At 34.7% G+C, this 22,234-nt stretch overlaps 1 protein-coding gene across 1 annotated transcript in view; it reads left to right on the top strand.

Moving 5' to 3' along the window:
- The first annotated feature begins 406 nt into the window (after positions 1–406).
- GABRG1 (gamma-aminobutyric acid (GABA) A receptor, gamma 1) overlaps positions 407–22,234 on the top strand; it is a 44,634-nt gene continuing 22,806 nt past the window's right edge. The window contains exons 1-3 of the mRNA XM_005853124.2: positions 407–667; positions 15,707–15,855; positions 19,198–19,265. Coding sequence (XP_005853186.1) covers positions 564–667; positions 15,707–15,855; positions 19,198–19,265 — 321 coding nt within the window. The 5' untranslated portion in view covers positions 407–563. The remainder of the gene's footprint in view (positions 668–15,706; positions 15,856–19,197; positions 19,266–22,234) is intronic.

Below are 22,234 nucleotides of genomic sequence, written 5' to 3'. Positions count from 1 at the left end.
AAATGAGACACCCTCCTACACTCCAAATGAAGGATAATTAACAAAAATTAGCAGAACCTGCGCGAGCCCTGGGAAAACCAATTAGGGGGCTGCAATCTTCCCACGGGTCTCGGAAGGCAGATTCCGAATCCAGACGCGGGAGCGGAAGGAGGCGGCAGCGCCCGAATTGTCAGGCCCGGAGCGAGAGGGGCACCTCCTTCCCTCGGGAGGAAAGCTGTCCAGGCCACTCCAAAGCTCCCCGGGGCTGCGAGGGAGAGAGAAGAGGTTTGTTTTTCTTTGAGAAAGACGGAGCCCTTTTCCCCACTGGGCTCGATTTCTAGTAGGGGGAGGCCCGCCTCTCGGGGTCGTTGATTGGCCCAAACGGTTTGCAGATAATTTATGCCAGCATCCTCTCGGTCCGATTGGCTCCCGGCTCCATTCCGCTGGGAGTCGCATCCTACCTGGTCGGGAGGTGTATCGCCTTCCCACACTTTCCCTTCTGGTGCTCCTTCCCCGGGCGGCAGCTTAGGTGGGAGGAAAAGTCCTGGCGTGAAGAATTCAGCGGAAAAGAAAAAGCGATTCTGATGGGTTCTTGGAAAGCTTGTCTCTTCTCCCCTTTTCTTCTGTGGAGTCAAAGTAGAGGCGTGAGGCTGATGTTCTTGTTGCTGACCCTGCATTTGGGAAGCTGGTGAGTAAATGCAAGGACTGAGAACTATTCTTCCGTGCCTACCCCCTTCCCTCTGGCTTTTTCTTTTCTTTCCAAAAACCATTCTAAGTCATACGCATTTCCCCAGGTACCTGTGCAATATTTCACCATCCTTTTCTTTTCTGAGGAGGTCTCCCCATTTTCAGATAGAAGGAAATGAACCTCTCTGTGGAGCATGGAGGTTACTCCAGCTGTTTTCGTTTGGAAACGTGGTCAAAACTAGTCAAGACTCAGTTACCAGGAGTGGGGAGGTGGGGTAGAAATGGGTTTCCTACTAAATTTAGTGAATAAATGACACTGATGAACTTTCTAATAATTCCGCATTTTATAGGAATGGTTACTTTAGAAACTAACAAGTTTCATAGTGTGGTATGTATGATGCTTTTCTATATACAAATGTTTTTGTTTTCCTTACCCCTCCCCCCTTTTTGCTATGCTAGGGGGTGGGAGGGTTTTACATCAAAGTAAATTATAAATATGGCTAAAATCTACCAGGTTCATGTGTTATATTTATGTTAGAAATAAATATATTTTATTAAGCCAGATTTCAAATATTTTTATTTTAATTGGCTGTCTACATGAAAATAAAAATTGTATGGTGATATAAATGATGTTCTGGCTGTGTGTGTGTGTGTGTGTGTGTGTGTGTGTGTGTGTTGTGAGAAAGACAGAGACTGAGAATATCAACCCCAAGCCTCCAATTTAATAGGTCTGCTTGGGTTGTGATACCTTTAAATGAAACTTTTAAATCATTCAAAAAATATCAAACTGCTCAGGTATTGTATCTAGCTATAGGAGTAGTTGATGAACAAAGTTAAAATATATAGATTAGGGCACAGATGCTATAAAGATCTTAGACATACTGAGTAGTCCAAGTATGAGTATATTGTGTGACTTTGTTTTATATAAATCTACATTTAAAATTATATTATTGTATGATGTGATCCTCAAGAGTAAAACACAATTGCTATGCAGATGAAAACATGCCTTTATAACTACTTGCATCATTGCTAAAATGAATTATTATTATGATTAATTTTAGTATATACCAACAGTGAATAGTTTTGTCAATACCAGCAGATAGAACAACTATATTTTCTCTCTGAAAATAGAGAATGGATTGAATTATGCTAAGTAATACTAGACATGCCAGAAAATGTTTGACACTCAATGCTTCTTTTTTTTTTAAGTTTTTAAATACTTTTTCTTTAGAAACTTAAATATGTTGCATGGACACAAACATACTTGATTAACTATTCCTTATATGTAAGTTTTGTCATAAGGGCTTATTTCTTTGAATTGAGAAAATTACAGAAAAGATTTTTATAAAATAGGTATCAGGGCTCTCATGCATCTTCACAATATTACAAACGAATCTGTGTTCTCATAAATAAAAGCAGATTTAGCCAGTGGTTTTTTTAAACAACAACCTGTGTGCTCCTTTATCATTAGAAGTGCAAGTTTTCCTTATAACCTAACAGGCAACTGCGTACTTAAGGGCATAAAGAGTTGTGTTGTTTTAAACAGTAATTTGGTGTTTGATAATACTTACGTGATGATCATCATAATTGGCCCCAGAATTCTCTTCTAGCTGCTCATAATTTAAAAAGTTGGGAGTTGTTAAAGAGCCGTGTGTTGCAGTGGACAGAGTTGGGTTCTGGCAGTCTGGAGACATGATTTTATGTGTCAAGAGTCCTTAACCCTTGAAGAGTTTCTTCATCTAGGAAATGAAGGGCAGTAGTAGATCGTTTATGATTGCTTAACTTTTCACATGCAATATGTCCAAGATTTGAACTGAAACATAGAAATAACTCAATAGTTGTTTCACTGGCTTTTTCTTAGGACTTTTAAAGGAGGAAGTTCTAATAGGAAAGTCCCTATACTGTTCATACCATATGTGTTATTGAGTCAGAAAGAGGTGTTATGTGTTCAAATATATAAATGATTCATTTCATCCTAGTTCAATAGATAATCTGGATTATTCTAGCCAGTGGACAAATATTCTAAAAACTATATTTTGTTGTTATAATGAACTCATAGGGCCTCAATTATGAGAGTTCATGTCTTCATTTTTCAAAGTAGTTACAGTGTGGTGAAGTTTTCATCTTCTTAATATTAAGTTTGAGATAATTGATGTCAACATATATAAACCATTTACACTTATGGATTTTTCTCCCTTTCTTTGTCTTTTGAGGAGCCTTTTCAAAACTAATCATATATGGTTCTGTGTGTAAGAATTTTGGTGTCTTATGCTGGTTTCTAAAATAAATCATCAAAGTCATCTATTTTGAGACTTACCAAATTAGGACCTATTATTTCTTATCTCAGCAGAGACAAGAGCTTATTTCCTTGTTAGTTTCTGTTAAGAGCACAAAGGAGGGACAGTATATTGATTTTTATATTCCTGAACTATGAAAACCTGTCTCATTGCTGTAACTGAAGCTATAGTTATGGTTCCTGCGCTTCATTCTCTGAGAGGCTATATGGCATCTTGACAAGTTGCTTAAAATCTCTTAAGCTTGATTTAACTTTTTTTTAATGTTGGGAAAAATCTATTTATAATCAGATTTCTAAAAGAGTTGAGAAGTGTTTGATATATCAGCTGTTTTAAAAAGTAATTTATTGTAAGCTTTGACCAAGAGGCTATATTTGAGAGAGCACAAGAAAAATAACAGGTTTTCATTTTTTAAAACAATTTTATGAATCAACTAGAGGCCCGGTGCACAAGGGGGGGGGGGGGGGGGGGGGGTGTTCAGTCTGATCTATGCCTTTTGCAGTCTGGGAGCCCTCACAGGATGTCTGACTGCTGGGGGATGTCTAAGCTGGCAGTCGGACATCCTTAGCATTGCTGTGGAGGAGTGCACTGACCACCAGGTGGCAGCTCCTGCGTTGAGCCTCTGCCCCCTGGTGGACAGTGCATGTCATAGTGACCAGTCGTTCTGCCATTTGGTCTATTTGCATATTACCCTTTTATTATATAAGATTATATACAATTTAGTATTCAGTTGCCCAAATAAAAATATTCAAATACACTCGCTTTATAACATATATAATTTCAAAGTAATTTTAGTCATATATATTGACTACATATATGGAGGTAGTTGTCAACGATTTTTTTCTTAGTCATCTAGATTATTTGCTTAATTTCTGACACTTATGATAACCATTCAAACTTGAGGGCAAAAAAACTAAGTATGATGTTTCATGATAATTAACTTTTCAAAAGACTGAGAAAAGGATTTTTGAAGCTAAAATTCAAATGCTATAATTGATAAATCACCTGTGTATAGAGTCTTTTGGGTATGCCATTATTTTGTTTTATTTTATACTATAAGACACACTTGACTAACTAATGAAAGAAACAGTTTGACCTTTCATTCAAACACTGAGAAGACTAATTTAATATTGTATACTTATATAAAGGTGGTTGAAACTTGTCTAAGAAAATAATATGTGAAGGTGGAATCCCAAAAAAGAGAAAAAACAGCAGGGTGGAAAACTGAAAAACTGACTCAAGATATTATCAAAATATGACAAATCACTACCGTGGGGAAAAAGAAGAAGTGGACATAAATTGAATGTACTGGCTTCAAGAGAGTAACTCAATATATGCATGGTACCAGTAAAGAACCCGAAACTTTCCGATCAGATTCTGGTTTCGGCTCTACCATTTCCCACCAGGGTGATTTCAGGCAAATCTTTGAGGCAGAGAGTCCTCATTTGTGAAAAATGAAAATGACATCTACCTTCCCAGATTGTTTCAAGATCAAGATAAAACATGTGTGGAAAGAACATAACACTTAAAATGTTAACTGAAAAAGCATAATAGCAGATACTCTGTGTAATCCACTGATCCTAGTATTATTTATCCTCGTTACGGTGGTTTAAGGGCAATAAAGTGAAGTCCTTGGATTCTTGTGCGTTAATATCTTTTGAATTTGAAATAGATCACTCTTTTACAACAAATATTTATTGAAAACTCGCAACATGCTAGGTTTACATTGGTGAATGAAGTAGACATGAGTTTAGTTCATGTCTAAGAGAGAGAAAGAGGGAGAGAAAGAGAAGGAGAGGGAGAGGGGGAGAGAGAGAGAGAGAGAGAGAGAGAGAGAGAGAGAGAGAGCTTATACTCACTGCAAAAACCTAGACTTATGGTATCAAAAGAAAACAGCTTGTAGTCAAAATAAGAAAATATGCCTTTTGAACTTCAAAGATAACCAGGAAATTCTGAGTGTTTAAGGATAGAGGATGCTGATGGAGTAGATCACAATCAAGGAAAAAGAATTAGAGAGCCATGGGATGTCTCTCAGCAATACCAGAAGACTAGGGGGGAGATGTCTCTAAAAATCTAAAGACACATGTCCAGCCTAGAAGGTTATACTTAGCAAAGTTACCAATCAGATATGAAGGAAGAATAAAGCCTAGATACTGTCATTCTCCCCATTTTACAGATGGGAACACAGGGGCACAGCATTTTCTAGAAATTCACTAAAGATCATCTTGCTAATAAGTTCTGAATCCAAGACTCAAATCCACGTATTCTATGCACAGAGTATTCAGTCTAAACCAGCACAACCCTCAGGTTACATATGCTATGTAAGTCAAACAATAGCAAAAAAGCACATGGCTGTGGATGAAGGAAATAAAAAGGAAGGGAGAGGAGGAAAAGAAAGGAAAGGGAGGCTAGTGCAATCGATAGAAGTGCAGTAAGTATAAAAGTCTACTGTGCACCAATCACATGATCTGAAATATTATGTATAGTACTAGATTAATTATTTGGGTAAAACTAACAAACTGGAGTACTTGATCTATTAAAAAAAATCATAAGATAAAGGGTTAAAAGCAAGAAATTTGGAATTTATATAAGTTTTGTTGAGGAGTCTGATGGCTACTTATTTTTAAGGATGCTATGTAAAATCAGAGTTAAATTTCTTATGTCTATGTGAACTAGACACACCAGTGGTAAGCAGTGGTAAGAAAAACACAATCCCTGCCCTTGTAGTGTTTGTGCAATGTATATAGGACATATATGTGACTATATATATGCTAGATACACAGGACAAGGGGGGCGGGGTCTCTGCTCCAAGTGGACATAAACTCTAGAAGTTTATGTTGATATTGTTTATTAATATAAACAAGCAAAGACATCAAATGCCATAAATTCTACTCAGAATTCTAGATGAGCTGTAGTGGGGACACCGAAGAGGCTGGGAATTGCAACTCTGGGAAAAGTTTGAATACTCTGAGCTTTCAGTGGGATAAGTTTGGGTCAATGTTACTGAAGAATAGAGAGATAGAAAGATAGCATTGCTATTATGTGGCCTAGGTATGGTCTCAAAATTTGGTAGTCTCTTTTGAAAACAATATGCCTATACCTTCTAGGAGAGACTTTACTCTTGTCATTTAACATATAACGATAAAATGGTAACATCTTATTAAAGGCTATACGTATTTTAATATTGTTGTGATCAGGGTGCGATTTGGTTACCCAAGTCTGCTAGAATCAGGGGCTCTGGACAAAGAGTTAAATCTTTGGGCACATTTTTAAAACTATCACTTAACGGTTGTACAATTTGTGAGTTGCTTAAATACAAAGACATCATTCACCTCTCAGTTCTTCTAGATGTATATAATTATTAGAAAAAACTTTCAACACATGCAGTAGAGTCCCTTGAATAAGGATTACCTGTTCCACTAAATAGCCATATTGACTAGCACAAAGCTTTTTTTCTGGATTACATTGTGTTATTCAGACATGTGTTCTTTCAACCAATTTGTTGCTCTGTGCAGGTGGCTTCTGAATGTGCATTTGTTTCTGCCATTTCCTTAGTTAGAATTTGTTTTGAAAACCTTCAAACTGTCATAACTAGAATTAACTAGAGTGTTTTTGCTGGTTTTGTTCTACTCATTTGTATTCTCTCCATTTTGAAGTGAATAATCTGAAAGGATCCTTATGTCAATGAAAATATTTTATCTCTAATTTTCTGACCCCAAGATTTAGGGGAAAAGATATATCTTTCCACATTTAGAGCATCTAATTCCCATTGCTTTCTATCATTTAATTTCAAGATCTTTTAATAAATTTTGTAATGTAGCAAATCTCAATATTTTGCCTCCACTTTGTGGAATTTTTAGCAGCCTTGTAGAATTTATCTGATGTGGAAGAGCATATAAAACAGAGACTGTGAATGTCATAAAGAGTTGTATTGTTTCTAAGTCCAATTTATGTTGTCAATTTCTATGGATATAAATTGGAACAGTGGGGAATTTGATGTTCATTTTTTTATTGTCTGAAGTTCTACATGTGTCTCCTTTTCCCCCAGTTGACCCCCCCAGCCATTCCCACCCTGGGCAAGCTCCCACCGCCCCAGTGTCTGTGTCCAGTGGTTATGCTAATATGCATGCATACAAGTCCTTTAATCCAGTTGTCAATTCTTTAAAGACCATAATGAAAATTAAGGTTTCTTTACCATCCTCAAACCAACCATCAAAAACACCAAAAAAATAGTTTCAAAAGAACATTTATAATCTTTGGATATTCACCAACTACCTGAAGATTATTCATCAGACTCATGGTTTCTAAACATTTCTCAATTTCTAAACATTTTTCAAAATATTTTTATTTATATTTAGAGAGAGAGGAAGAAAGAGGGAGAAAGAAATAAACATCTATTGGCTGCCTTTGCATGCCCCCCACCAGGGATGGCCTGCAACCCAGGTACTAGTATGTGCCCTGACCAGGAACCAAACCTGTAACCCCTCGGTGAAAGGGCTGACACTCAAACCACTGAGCCAGGGCTCTAAACATTTTTAAAGAACAGAGTAGGCCTGCCTAACAACGTAAATAAAGAAAACAAAAACAATACTCCTAAAATTGGCAAAATATATTGTTTTATTAGTAGTATTTACTGTGATATTTAAGATTCATCACCAACCTACATGTGTATGCCCATTTGTATATTTACATTTTTATGTAAATGAAATCAAACACTTGTCTTTGGCACATATTTAATATTAGAGATATCTTTCTTGATTAGTATACTAATCTAGAAATCAGTTGTACCTACATTTCAATGACAATGTGGTATCCTATATTATAGAAGAATCATAACTTATTAAATTATTTCATAATAGATTCTATTTTATTTTATCATACATCATTTTGTGTACATACATACATATGTACATCTCTTTAATTTCAATATTTCATTAGTATTTCCAAATTACCCTAAAATAATTTAGTTTTCTCTTAATGGTTGCAAAAATGCTACTTATCCATATTACCATCAGTACTTGAAGTAATGAACCATTTAATGTTCTGCCAATGTGATGGCTAAAATTTGTCACGTTTTTAACTAACTTATTTTCCCTAGGTAACAATAAATGTTAGCATAATTTCATCAATTTTTTGTCTTTTCACCCCTCTGAATAATGTATACCAATTATGTTATAAATGTATTTGTCTCAGTCTTTCCTGTGTCTCTAGTCTTTTTCTAAATTGTGTCATGTCATCCATAAGTTATTCTTTTTCTATTTTTATATCTTTCTTTTTCTATTTTATTTTGGTTACATTCTACCCAGAAATGCCTCCTTAACCCAAAGATTAATTTTTCCCCCAATATCTTCCTTAATAGTTTCATACTTTATTTATTATATTTTGATTTTTCTTATATAATCTGTAATTTCTTATATAAGTAGGACTCTAATTTGTGTTCTTCTAAGTGGCTTAATAAGTATTTCAATACAATTTATTGAATAATTTATTTTTTCATATCCAAACTTGCTAGTCACTTTTATCATGTAGTAAATTTCAAATCACTTGGATCTGAATTTGAGTGCTAGATTATGTTTTCACTAATTTCCTTCTGTATTACTACAATATGGTATGGAATATGGTAACTTTGTTTTCTGTGTATTCTGGCAGAGCACTTTTTTAATATATTTTTACTGATTTCAGAGAGAGTAATCGAGAGGGAGAAAAAAATAGACACATCAATGATGAGAGAGAATCATTGATCAGCTGCCTCCTGCATGCCTCACACTGGCATGTGCCCTGACCAGGAATGGAAGTGACCTCCTGGTTCATAGGTTGACACTCAACCACTGAGCCACACACTGGCTCATTTCATCTAACAAAACTTTCTTTCAATAATTTATTCTAACCCCTCATTTTGATTCTTCTAGTTAAATATACTGATTTTAACCTAATGTATATGAACTCTGGGTTTCTGATTAAAATTTCATTAAATTTATAAACTAGCCCTAACTGGTTTGGCTCAGTGGATAGGGCGTCAGCCTGCGAACTGAAGGGTCCCAGGTTCGATTCTCGTCAAGGGCATGTACCTTGGCTGCAGGCACATCCCCAGTGGGGGGTGTGCAGGAGGCAGCTGATCGATGTTTCTCTCTCATCAATGTTTTTAACTCTCTATCCCTCTTCCTTCCTCTCTGTAAAAAATCAATAAAATATATTTTAAAAAATGAGTGCTGATACAAACATCTATCCTAAAAAAAGTAAATTATAAACTAATTTGGGAATTATATATTAACAATATTGTTTCATAGCAAAAACATTTATTTTACCTTTATTTTTTTCTGTTATTATGTTCTTCAATTCACTTTTCAATTTCTTTAAATTGACTTACAGTTTCTCTGTTATATATTTTTAAATTATTTTTATTGGGAAGGAAATCAATTTTTGTTTATGATGAATTAGTAATAGTATCAGAAAGCTACAGTGGGGCCTTGACTTACAAGTGTCCCAACTAACGAGTTTTTTGAGATACCAGCTGTCTCTCAGCGGATTTCTTGCATTGAGTTGATAGAGTAATTTGAGTTAACGAGCTCCTTAACAAGCTCCTTAACGAGCTCGGTCTCGGAACGAATTAAACTTGTAAGTCAAGGCCCCACTGTACTGTGTTTTAAAAGCTAATTTTATATTAGTAAGCTACAATAATTTAATTATCTTATTAAGGCTAGTAATAATAGTTTTTAGCTGTTTTTTTTCATTCACTGTAATTTTACCTGCAAACAGCAAGATGAGCTTTGATATTCTTTCCATTTATTCATTTATTCAGTAAGTATGTTTTTATTGAACACCTGTTATTTGTTAAGGAGTAGACTAAGTACTACTGATATGACATTGAATGGCTTCAAGGAGATTAGTGCCATAAATAAGTAAAGTAGTCAATTAAGATTCAGTGAAATATTAAAAAAAATAAGCTCACCTGGTGTGGCTCAGTGGTTGAACATGGACCTATGAACTAGGAGGGCACAGTTTGATTCCAGGTCAGGACACATGCCTAAATTGTAGGCTCGATCCTTAGTAGGGGGCATACAGAAGGCAGCCAAACAGTGATACTCTCTCATTATTGATGTTTCTATCTTTCTCTTTTTCTCTAAAGTCAATATTTTTTTTTAAAAAAAGATGCAATATGAAATTAAAAATGAGAGTTCCACAGCAGCACAATTTACAATAGCTAAGATTTGGAAATAGCCAAAGTGCCCATCAGCAGATGAGTGGATAATAAAACTGTGGTACATCTACACAATGGAATACTACACTGCTGTAAAAAAAGTTACCATTTGCAACAATGGAATACTACACTGCTGTAAAAAAAGAAGGAACTCTTACCATTTACAATAGCATTATGCTAAGCGAAATAAGCCAGTTGGAAAGAGATAAATATCACATGATCTTACTCATTTGTGCAATACAATGAACAACATAAACTGATGAACAAAAATAGATCCAGAGACATAAAAGCTTTGAACAGACCGTCAAACCTCAGAGGGAAGGCAGCAGAGCTGGGGAATAAGAGAGCAACCAAAGGACTTGTATGCATGTACATAAGCATAACCCAACTTTGAACAGACCGTCAAACCTCAGAGGGAAGGCAGCGGAGCTGGGGAATAAGAGAGCAACCAAAGGACTTGTATGCATGTACATAAGCATAACCCAGGGACACAGACAGTAAGGGTGAGGGCATGTTCTGAGGGGTGGGAACAGCTGGGGAGAGGTCAATGGGGGGAAAAGGAGACATGTAATTCTTTAAACAATAAAGAATTTTTTTTAAAAGATGCAATGTGATCAACTTCCTGGTAGAGCTAAGCACTGAACAGATTGGAAACACATAGCAGAGAACAGCTACTTGTGAGGGCATGTGCTGGGGGGTGGAAACGGCTGGGGAGGGGTCAATGGGGGGAAAAGGAGACATGTATTTCTTTAAACAATAAAGAATTTTTTTAAAAAGATGCAATGTGATCAACTTCCCGGTAGAGCTAAGCACTGAACAGATTGTAAACACATAGCAGAGAACAGCTACTCAACTTTCTTGGCTTGGCTCCCTTTTCCCTCCTAAATTTCAAGTCATTCTCCTCTCTCTGTGTGTCAAATGATGGGTCCCAGATTCCTTTGAGTCAATAAAATAATCACCACATGGAGTGGACTATTATTTTACCTCCCTAAAACTCTGAAAGTTCAAATTGATAAGTCTGTTACGTATCACTTTTTTAGTTACTTTACTTCCCTACCAACTTTTATAAGTAATAAAAAAACTACAAGCCTACAAATAATTTTTTATAGCAAGGAATTTAACAAATACAATATAAAGGTGCAAAACAAACAAACAAACAAAAAAACAACAACACAACACCAAATCTTTTTTTCTTAAATTTCTTACTTTACTTTTATTTTCTTTGACTTCTAGATCTTAAAATCAGAGCTTATACTTACTCTTTAAAAGCTAGTACTCATAGGCTTTGACGTTAGGGTCTCTTCTCCTCTGAAACATCATAACAGGTATGTTCTTTACTGAAACTTGTCACTTGGCTACTATGCTTATAGGAGCTGATGTTTATGAATAAACACAATTTAAGTTGCCATGGCCAATAGATCACAGGGGAGGCCTGGCTTTGGAGTTTCATCTGCCTTTTCTGAACAGATTAATGGAAGCGCCTTCCCCTGGAGTCAGAACCAGGACGTTCACACTCACCTTTATATGAACTATACTCAGGGTGACTGTATAATTTACCATCCAAATTAGGTCACTTTGCCAGTGAAGGAGGGTGCTATTAATAATTGCTAGCATTCTGGAAAAACAGGTGTAAACCAGGTCATCCGGGGTAAACCTCGATGAATGTTTATCCTGTGTATGAAAAATCGTTTATATTCATTGATTGACTTGTTAGGGGTCTGGTGCAAACACGGTGTTCCTCCAGAGGACTAGCGGCGGGGCTGTCAATCAGCTATGTCCCCATGGCAGGAGAATCGAGTTGCAAATTTTCAGAGCTGCCACTATCGATTTCTTGGCAGGTTATAAAGCTCTGCTTCTCTCTATAAAAGGCTCTAGTTAATTATTTATTTTTTATGATTAGAAATGTATTTCGGAGCACTATCTGGTGGTGCATAGGAAAAGATAGGAATGAATGTCAAATTAACTCATTTTTGTGTATTTATATTTTAAAATTATACAGAAAGATTATAGTATACTATAAATATACCAAAAATAAATAAATTTTGTATGTCTCTATTATTGTAGCCTACTTAGTGTATTCATTAGGCTACTTTCCATTAAATCTTTAGCCATTTTATAAATCAGTTTTAATAATAGTCAAGTGCTACATGTTGTTTTTCATATAACATTAATTGCATCATATGAATAAATCATAATTTACTTAAACATAGTCATAATGTTTAAAATTTGCCTGCCACAGATAAGACTGTGATAAGCAGCTTTGTATGTGATGGTTTTCTGTATCATTTATTTTATTTTATTTTTTTCCACCACCATTTATCCCCTCTAATCCTCTTCTACCTCCATCCCCCTTTTCCCCTAGATCACCTCACTGTTGCCCATGTCCATGAATTATGTATCATTTTATTAGTTTTTCCTTTATTACAAAAATAAGCTAGTTTAGATCATGAATGTAATGTTATTTGTCTCTGTATTTCAGCAAATACCACATTTGTAGTATATAATATTTCTCCATATGTGAATTACAGAATTGGATTGGATATGTACACACGTTAGATAGTCTTTCTCAACAGAGAGGGTGTGTGATTCCTTGAGATCGTTATTTTAACTTCTCGGAACTCAAAGGCAGAGACAAGGCATCATACCCATACACAATCCTAATGTACTTCAAATTACTTACCATCATTGATGCATGTGTTTATGAATTAGAAAACTCCAAATCCAACCACCCTGATTTGTATAATAAAGATAAAATGAAATTATATTGTGCAAACTTCAAAGGAAAGAGGAAACAAGTCTTCAAACTAAATCAATATTGTTTTAAATCCTGGCTATGTTATTTAATAGTGTATGTCCTTGGAAATCTATAAACCCAATTTACATCTGTAAAATAGAAATACTAATATTTTCTTCAATACATTACTCTGGAGTAAATTACATAACATGTGGAAGGAACTTAGTACATAGTTTCTGAAACATGACAGGCACTTAATGATGCATTATATGCATTCAGTAGCAGGTAATAACAGCAATACATCAATCTTTAAAATAAATAATTAGTAAATTAAAATATTCAAGAACTTAAATGTAAATGATAAGATTATGTGCGTTCAAATTATTTAAAGAAGTCCTTGAACATGTGTAGAATTTCTCAGAATATTACTTAAAATCATAATTGTTTTCCCCAAATGGTTTGAACACTCACTCATTCAACATATATAAATGCTACAAATATCTTTCAGTCTGTGAAAGACATTGAGATGTCAGATATGTTATATTAACTATTTTAGAAATGATGACAAGTACTCTTTAATCATCAAAATATTACCAATATGATATTAAAGGTAATTAATGAATAGATTGAAGATAATTCTAAAAGTTTGGAAAGGAGATGTGGAAAAGTTAACCTCAATAAATGTTTTCCTGTTATTGCCAAAAATGAGGAAAGATAGCTTTGTAATATCATTGAGGTCAATTTTCATATTACCTCTGAGCTAGCCGGGAAAAGGGGAATATAAATCACTATGAGCATGTACTTTCTGGAATACAAGGATGTTGATACTGTAAAAAATACAAATGTGTGAAAGGAAATCCTACTACTGTACCAGTAGTATATACTTTTTGAAGTTAAATATGTCACAACAATTAATATAAATGAGCACTTCAAAATTCTGTTAACTAAATGCACCCTAATAGTTTACATAGGAATAAAAATTGTATACTGTAGTAATAAACTACCCCCAAATCTCAGTGGCTTACAACACTAATTGTTTATTTCTTGTTTAGTCTATATGTTCATTGCGTGTTAACTGTGGCTCTGTCCACGGTACCTTCCCTCCCAGAGTGAAGGAATAGAGTAGCCTCTGTCATTATGGCTAGTCTGCTGGTAGAAGGACAAGAGCTATATGGTGAATCATGAACTTACATTAAGCCTCCTGCTCAGTAGTGACACATATCACATATCTTTCATTAGTCAAAGCAAATCACAGGCCACACAAGTTCAGTGAGACAGGGGTGTATAATCCTCTTGCAAGAAGGAGCATTTTAAGCCTAAGTTAGAAGTCAGTGGAGTGGAAAGTATAATTCTCTGACAGGAAGGAGAGGAGAAATATTGAGAATAATAACGCACTCCATTATCTATTGATAATGACTATCAGTAGGTTTATTGTGAAGATCAAATGAGATAGTAAATAACGTAAACTTAAGTTTTAATTTCTAATGCTAATTTATACTCATTAAGGATGAAGAGGGTGGATGTTAACTAAACTTATTTTGGTAATCATTTTTTCAATATACACATGTATTATATCATTATGTTATATACCTTCAACTTATACAATATTCTATGTCAATTATATCTGAATAAAACTGGACTTTTAAAAAAATATAAATGGTGTGTGAGCTGCATTAGATAAGATTAGATCCAAAGCAAAATAGGTCTGAATGGATAACTTGCATATTCACTATTGGACAGAAGCCAATCTTTGAAATATATGTAAATAAAAATTATAGTATGAACTTACCTGATTTTACTAGTATAAGTGTTTAGTGTTTTGACCCTTTTCACTGGAGGACTAAGGCTTACTACAGAAGGGTGTGTTAAATCCCAGATTACCTTCTTCAAACAAAGATGGAGTAACTTATGGGTAATAAAGTAAGAGTAGCCTGTTACTTATGATGAATTGTAGATAAATATCTATATTACTTCATTTTCTACCACGATTCAGAAGTAAGCTGAATTCTTAGCAGGAAGCATTAACTGGAGAGTTAGAGCTTGATTCTCAGGGTTGTGCCTGGTTAGTTCCCCACTGTTTACAGTTTTCTACTGGAAAATAGCAGTGGGCTATTTGGTCCCTGAATTCTAACTTCTAGTTCTAAAATTTGAGAGTCATTCCCCCCAAATATATGTGGAGGGTGTCACCCATGTTGGATTTGATGATACGACAACCTTTGACAAAGTTTTTGGAAAAATATCTCTCGGTTCTTCTAACTTAAAAGGAAAAAGCATAGATGTGTTCAATACTTGTTTCTTTTTACTTCAACACTTTCTTCACTCATTTTTCCTCAATTCTTCTTTGTTATGCATGCATTTTTATACATTTTATCATACTAATGTTACAACTTTACCTGTATTCATTTATCTTTTAATTTTTATTTTGGGGTGTGGTTATTTAGAGTCACCACATATAGTTGTCCAGATTGTGTCCCACACAAATCTAGGGCCACCATTCACATTTTCAGTGAATAATTTCTAAGGCCTTTAAGGACCATTGTGGGGATGGCCAATAATTATTTTATTATTGTAATATTTTATTTTAATATTGTGTTACATTTCTTGTAATAAATTTTTAACCTTTGAGTGTTATTATATTAGTAGAGTTCATATGATGAATACACTAGTCTTACTGAATATAAAATAATTCTAACACTTTTCCCCCCTCTTACTTACTATTCCCTAACAAAAGTATAATAATCTTGAACTATTTTTTTTTAAAATACCCAATTTGGTTAACTTCCTATCATCTGTTTTATTTTTGGAATTATTTAGTGTTGATAAAGCAGATGATGAAGATGATGAGGATTTAACAGTGAACAAAACCTGGGTCTTGGCACCAAAGATTCATGAAGGGGATATAACACAAATTCTCAATTCATTGCTGCAAGGCTATGACAATAAACTTCGCCCAGATATAGGAGGTAAGTTTTTAGTTACCTTTCTGAGATTTGGGGACTATAAAGACCATATTTACTGGTGTTATTTTAATTTTAGATCACATATTTCTTGAGTGTCTGATGTATGTTAGAGTGCTGGGTTTGACAAGTATTAATTGGAATAGCACTAATTTGGGAGGTTCATAGTCTGATGTGAGAATAAAGGCATGTAAACTTTTCTGATGTAATTACTTTACAACTGCTACAATGAAAGATGCAACAGCAAAGTTTAATGAAACTATCTGAGGATTAGAGAGATATTTTATAAAAGAGAATATTTGAGAAATAGGAATTCTAATTTTGTGCCAAAGTCACACTGTGTTTTAATTAATGTAGAATTATAATCCTTGATATTATCCTATATAATAGAAGGATAATAAGCAAATTGTCCCCTCGACCGGGAGTTCGACCCGAGTTCAACCAGGGGGCGGGGTCGGCCCCCCAACTGCCCAGGGCCCCTCCCCCCGGCCGAACCCCACCCATGCACGAATTTGTGCACTGGGCCTCTAGTATTTAGTATAAGTAATCCTACGTTGTTCTACTTTAAGATTGCTATTCTAGGTCCTTTGCCTTTATATGTAAACTTTATAACATAATTAACTTCTAAGCCCCTCCACCAAATCCTTAAAACAAACAAAATATATAAAACAACAAATATTATTTTTGAGATTGCATTAAATATATGGACAATTATAGAGAAATTGAAATCTTTACTTTATTGAATTTTTATCATACCAAATTTATGAGCATTACATATTGTTCAATGTACATATTAATATTTTATTAATATTTCCTGTAAAGAAGTATTAAATATATTTTACTAGATTTAATTCTCTATGTTTGGAGTTTCAATGCAAGTGTAAATACATTGCATAAATACATTTCTGTTGATATCAGAAAGCCAGGATATATCACTCATATCTAAAACTTTCTACACTGTAATTGTGAAAAGTATGTCCTACATATAAAAATGTCCTCAGGAATCATTAACTTCTTGGCATAGAACTATTCAGTCCTTAGTATCATGAAATAAAGAACAGGTAGTCAGTGTTTGTTGATTTATCAAATGAACTGAAAATATCTACTTAAGTAAGACTGGTATGTTGCACTTAATTGCTTATAAATGGTAAGGAATATACTGAGGAGTGAAACTAATAAACCTATTGCCTAGTTATTAATTGACTTTCATAAGAACCATTCTGTAAATCTAGCTATAATTCGCTTAATTGTATTATAGTTATTGGCTGCAATTCATAGCTAGTCAAAATAAATGGCAAGTGGTTAAAGCACCTCCTCTCAGAAGTCATTAGCCTAAGTTAAATTATAAAACCTTCTATAAATCATATGAGCTACTTTTATTTAAGAAATCTAATTGTTGGATAGCAAATCAAATTACACTGTCATGTATAGGTCTGTGAACCTATAGTTTTGTACTGAAACTATTTCTAACAAATCATTTCTTTTTCTAGCTAAGAAATATGTATGCCACAAAATAAATTCTTTGCTAGACAAAAAACAATTTAAATGTTATGGATTTGTAAGTGTAGTGTTTTTTTTTAATTGCAGAGGGAAAGATTAAATGTTGTTATATAATTGTACAGGCTCTGTGTTTCAAAATGCTTCAGGTTTCCCACTGAAGCTTGCTAGCCTGGGAGACATGAAACTGAACAGAGACTCAGACAGGCAGACTCAGCCAAGTATTAGAGGAGGAGGAGCATCCTGCAGGGGGAACATAGAATCTGAATTGTAAGAGTGGTAAATACTAGGCCAGGAAGAGAAATCAAAATTTAGAAAGGAGAACTGAGTAAATATTACCAAAAACGTGCTACCTTAGAAACATTTATACTACAAGTTGTGTTTTTCTGCTTTATTTAATTTGCACTATCCTATATAATAAAAGGGTAATATGCAAATTGACCCTAACTGAAGAACTACTGGGAACAAATGGTCACTATTATGCGCACTGACTACAAGGGGGCACATGCTCCATGCAGGCGCTGCCCCCTGGTGGTCAGTGCGCTCCTACAGGGGGAGCTCTGCTCAGTCACAGGCTGGGCTAACAGCTGCGAGCACAGTGGTGGTGGTGGGAGCCCGAGAGCTCCTGGGCTGCCAGAGGTATGTCTGACTGCCAGCTTAGGCCCAATTCCCCTGGGAAGCAGGCCTAATCCAGCAAGTGGACATCCCCCAAAGGGTGGTGGACTGCAAGAGGGTGCAGGCTGGGCTGAGGGACCCCCCCTTCCCCCAAGTGCACAAATTTTTGTGCACCGGGCCTCTAGTCTCTTTATAAAACTCTGTGAGTTTTATATAGATTTTATAAAAATCTATATAAAATAGATTTTTTTAATCTACTTTGTGAAACTTTTACAGATATTCCTCAAGAAGCATTTGATATATCATAGAATAAACCATTTATATCATATTTTGTGAAGAAAGGGGGATAAAATAAATTATGTGAGAATGTTTCTCATAATAAACAAAAATCTTATGAATAGAAATTATCATTATCATTATTATGGTAAATCTCATTATAAGAACCAAAAATACCTGACAAATGTTGAAAGCCTAAATCATAATCAAATATGGCATGATTATGGATATACTTTAATCATATCATTTGATAGATCTTTATAATACTGACCTGTGCTACACATTTTGATAGAATATAAAATGCTGTATATACAACTTAAAGACATACTGAAAAAATGCAAATGGTTATATAAACATGAAGTTCATATAACATTCATAACATATACTCTGTGAGAATTAAGTAAAAATCTACTTTAAACTGGAGCCAACTATGAACAACCTACAGAAATATTGTTAACAACAAGGGAGGAACAGGGTAAGGAAAACAATAGGCTCTAAAATCCATGCAAATTCTAAAATTCTGTGACTGTTATAGAGAAAATTATCTAGCAATTTTTATTGAATTTACTTCCTTAGATTTAATAAATTATTTAGGTATTTTAAAACATTTTTAGGTTATGCACTAGGATGTTTTCAGTCAAAAATTGTTATAGAGAAAATTATCTAGCAATTTTTATTGAATTCACTTCCTTCGATTTAATAAATTATTTAGGTATTTTTAAAACATTTTTAGGTTGTGCACTAGGATGTTTTCAGTCAAAAACATACATTGTAAAATCAACTTGTAAACTGAAAGGTGTTTATGTTTCTGTAACATTTTGTGTTCCTTCATTTTCTAGTGAGGGATGCTTTATTATTTAAAAAATAAATAGTAATACTCATTTAGATTTTTATAACTAAGTTATATTTAATGAAACCTCTGATCATATCCTTGACCATTTCTTCTTTGATGTTTTACAGTGAGGCCCACAGTAATTGAAACTGATATTTATGTAAACAGCATTGGACCAGTTGATCCCATAAATATGGTGAGTAATGAACATTAAAAAAACAAAACTGTGGCATGGAATTCTTGAGTATATACCTCAGTAATGGAATGAACATGCAAGTATTTCTGATCATTAATTCTTAACCAGTTGAGGGCAATACCTCCAATTCCAATGTGCCAGGTATGAACAACTGGAGCTAAAATATTCCCATAGCTAAGAATGTGTAGCCCTTTACTTCAATGGTAGGAACTATGCTAGGGAAGAAAAGCTTATCATCTGAGCCATCGAGAGGGGATCCCTGAAGAAATCTGGGAGTAGATAACCAGAAGGACTGAGGGGAAAGCAGTCGGAGAAGGAAAGGAACTGACTGGCAGAGGACGGAGCAGGAACAGAGTCATAGACTAAAGCAGACTGATAAGATCAGGAGACTGTCCAGCAAATTGATAAGCCTGGAACATAAATGCAAGGAAAAGAATTAAAATAATGTTTAGATGCCTTACTAAGAATGGTCATGTAAGCCATAATAGGAAGTTTATGTATTATATGAATTATATCCCATTGGGTAAGAGAAATGACTGGAAGCTTTTCATCACGAGCATATTATAGGCAGATATAATATATATATAGTCCTCACTCAAGGATATGTTTATTGATTTTAGAGTGAGAGAATGGGAGAGAGGGAGAGAGAGAGAGAGAGAGAGAGAGAGAGAGAGAAACATTGACTGGTTGCCCTTCATAAGGGCCCAGATCAGAATGAACCCACAGCCTAAGTATGTCCTGACTAGGAATGGAATTTGCAGACTTTGTGTGTACAGATTGGCACTCCAACCAACTGCCAGGGCTACAGATTTATATTTTATATATTCTATACAAAAGCATAGAAGATGGATGTAAGGGGCCAAGCCAGCTTTAGAGTGACCAGTTAAGAGGTTCATGCATTAGTCTGGACAATAGATCATGAAGGCCTTACCTAGAGTAGTAGCAATTGAGCTGGAGAAGACACTAGTACATTTAAGAAATATTAGATGAGTGAACCTTTCAGAATTTAGAGGTTCATTGGTGGTGCATAGGCTGACTCCAAAGTATACAAATGAGTAGACTTTGCAGATGGTAGAGTTACTATTTAAAATACAGATGGAAGAAAGAGGAGCGCAAAAAAGGGACATATAAAAGTGAGAGGAGTAGGAGAAGAACCAGGAACAGATGATATTATGTAATCGGAAAAAATTAAAGAGCATGAAGAAGGAACTAATAATCAATTGTCAATGTACGTAAGAATCCAATGAAAAATGGATTAAATTGGGCCCACTGCTGTTGGCAGTTAGGTGGAACTGGTTATCTTTGCTAGATGAAAGTCCATGAAAAGATGAAGGTAGAAAATAAATAATAATTGAATTTTACATCCCTCCTCCATCCTCAAAATTGGTCCCATATCCCACTTCTTGTCACAGGTCCCTGTAGACATAATATGGGTTATAGGAATAGATAAGCAACATGTGTTGTTGGGTCCATAGTGGGAATGTAGTTTACTTTTATGATTTTGACATACTTCACTGAGAAGAGAATGTGATGAGTATGGTGGTAGATATGGGAGAGAGAGATGAAAGGAAAGAAAATAATAGAAAATTCAAAGGAAGGCCATTTAGGATGGAAAATGATAAAGTGTGTTATTTATGTTTTATCTTTATAAATTGAATGGATAGCATTTTATTACTGATTTAAAGACATAATTAACTCCTCCAATAGAACCCATCGACATTTTTAAAAAATTGTTAAAAGTGTTCTGCCCCAAACCCTAATAATCCCATTTCTGTGAGTCAAATTACTTCCTAGGACCCATTCAGTGGACTCAATAGTGTCTTATATTCATCTCCCTTGATTTTGTAATCTCTGTTAGTCTTTCAAGACACCAACAAACAAACAAACAAAACAAAACAAAACAAAAAACTACAGACTAGGTAGCTCAGACAACAGACATTTATTTTTTCCAGTTCTGAAACACAGTAGTCCAAATCAAGATTGTAGCAAGTTTAGTTTTTTAAAACGCTTTCTTCTTTGTTTTCAAATGTCTACCATCTTGCTGTGTCCTCACATGAACTATTCTCTCTGCAAGCACATACCTGGTGTCTCTTTGTGTGTCCGAATTTTATCTTCCAAAAGGACACCAGTCAGATTTGTTTAGGGCCCAGTCCAATAACCTTATTGTAATTTAATAACCCCCTTAAAGGACTTAGATCCATTCTGAAGTACTGAGGGTTAGGGATTCATATGAAATTTTTGTCAATACACTTCAGCCCATAACACCATCTGAATATAATTCTCTAAGATTTTGCTGATTTGCTCTATTATTTTACATATTCATTATTACAGCAGTCAAATTGTTTCTCTATTACAAGGATTTAACCACTTTATATCCACATAGTCATCATACCTAACAAGTGCCTGTGTCTGCTCATTCTCATGGTATTATAGTCAGGCTATGTTTTTGTTTTTTTCTTACTCAATATGATGTTCCTATGATTGTCATGAACTTTCACAGCTGCCTGCACTGACTGTTGTACTGACAGGATTGGGGCCACACCAGGACATCTTTGTTACCTCATTGCAAATGAATATGAATAGGCTGCGGAGAAGTTAAATTTGACAGTCTGAAATTAGAAACTAACTCTCAGGAAATGTTAGCACTGGAGCAAATATCTGTCAGTAATTAGCTAAATCCTGAGACATGGCGAAAACAATCTTGTAAAGAGAAAAAAAAAGAAATGAATATCAGACTTTAAGGAATATGTACATTTAAGGAATATGAACCTAATATGAGGCTGATGTAGTAAATAAAACAGCAAGGTTGGCAAGAAAATTAGGATAAAACAGTGGCAAATAAGCCAAGAAAAAAGAAAGTTTCAATGAAATTTTTAGTGTTAGCTCTGTTTAAATCGAATTCCTATACACCAGTTGACTATTGTAAAGACAAATCATTCTAAATATCTGTGTATATTATTTAACATTAT

The sequence above is a fragment of the Myotis brandtii genome, unplaced genomic scaffold (genome assembly GCF_000412655.1).
Source record: "Myotis brandtii unplaced genomic scaffold, ASM41265v1 scaffold10, whole genome shotgun sequence".
Classification (NCBI taxonomy): Eukaryota; Metazoa; Chordata; class Mammalia; order Chiroptera; family Vespertilionidae; genus Myotis; species Myotis brandtii.
Note: the sequence above shows the minus strand (reverse complement) of the source record. Positions and strands in the feature narration are given on the sequence as shown.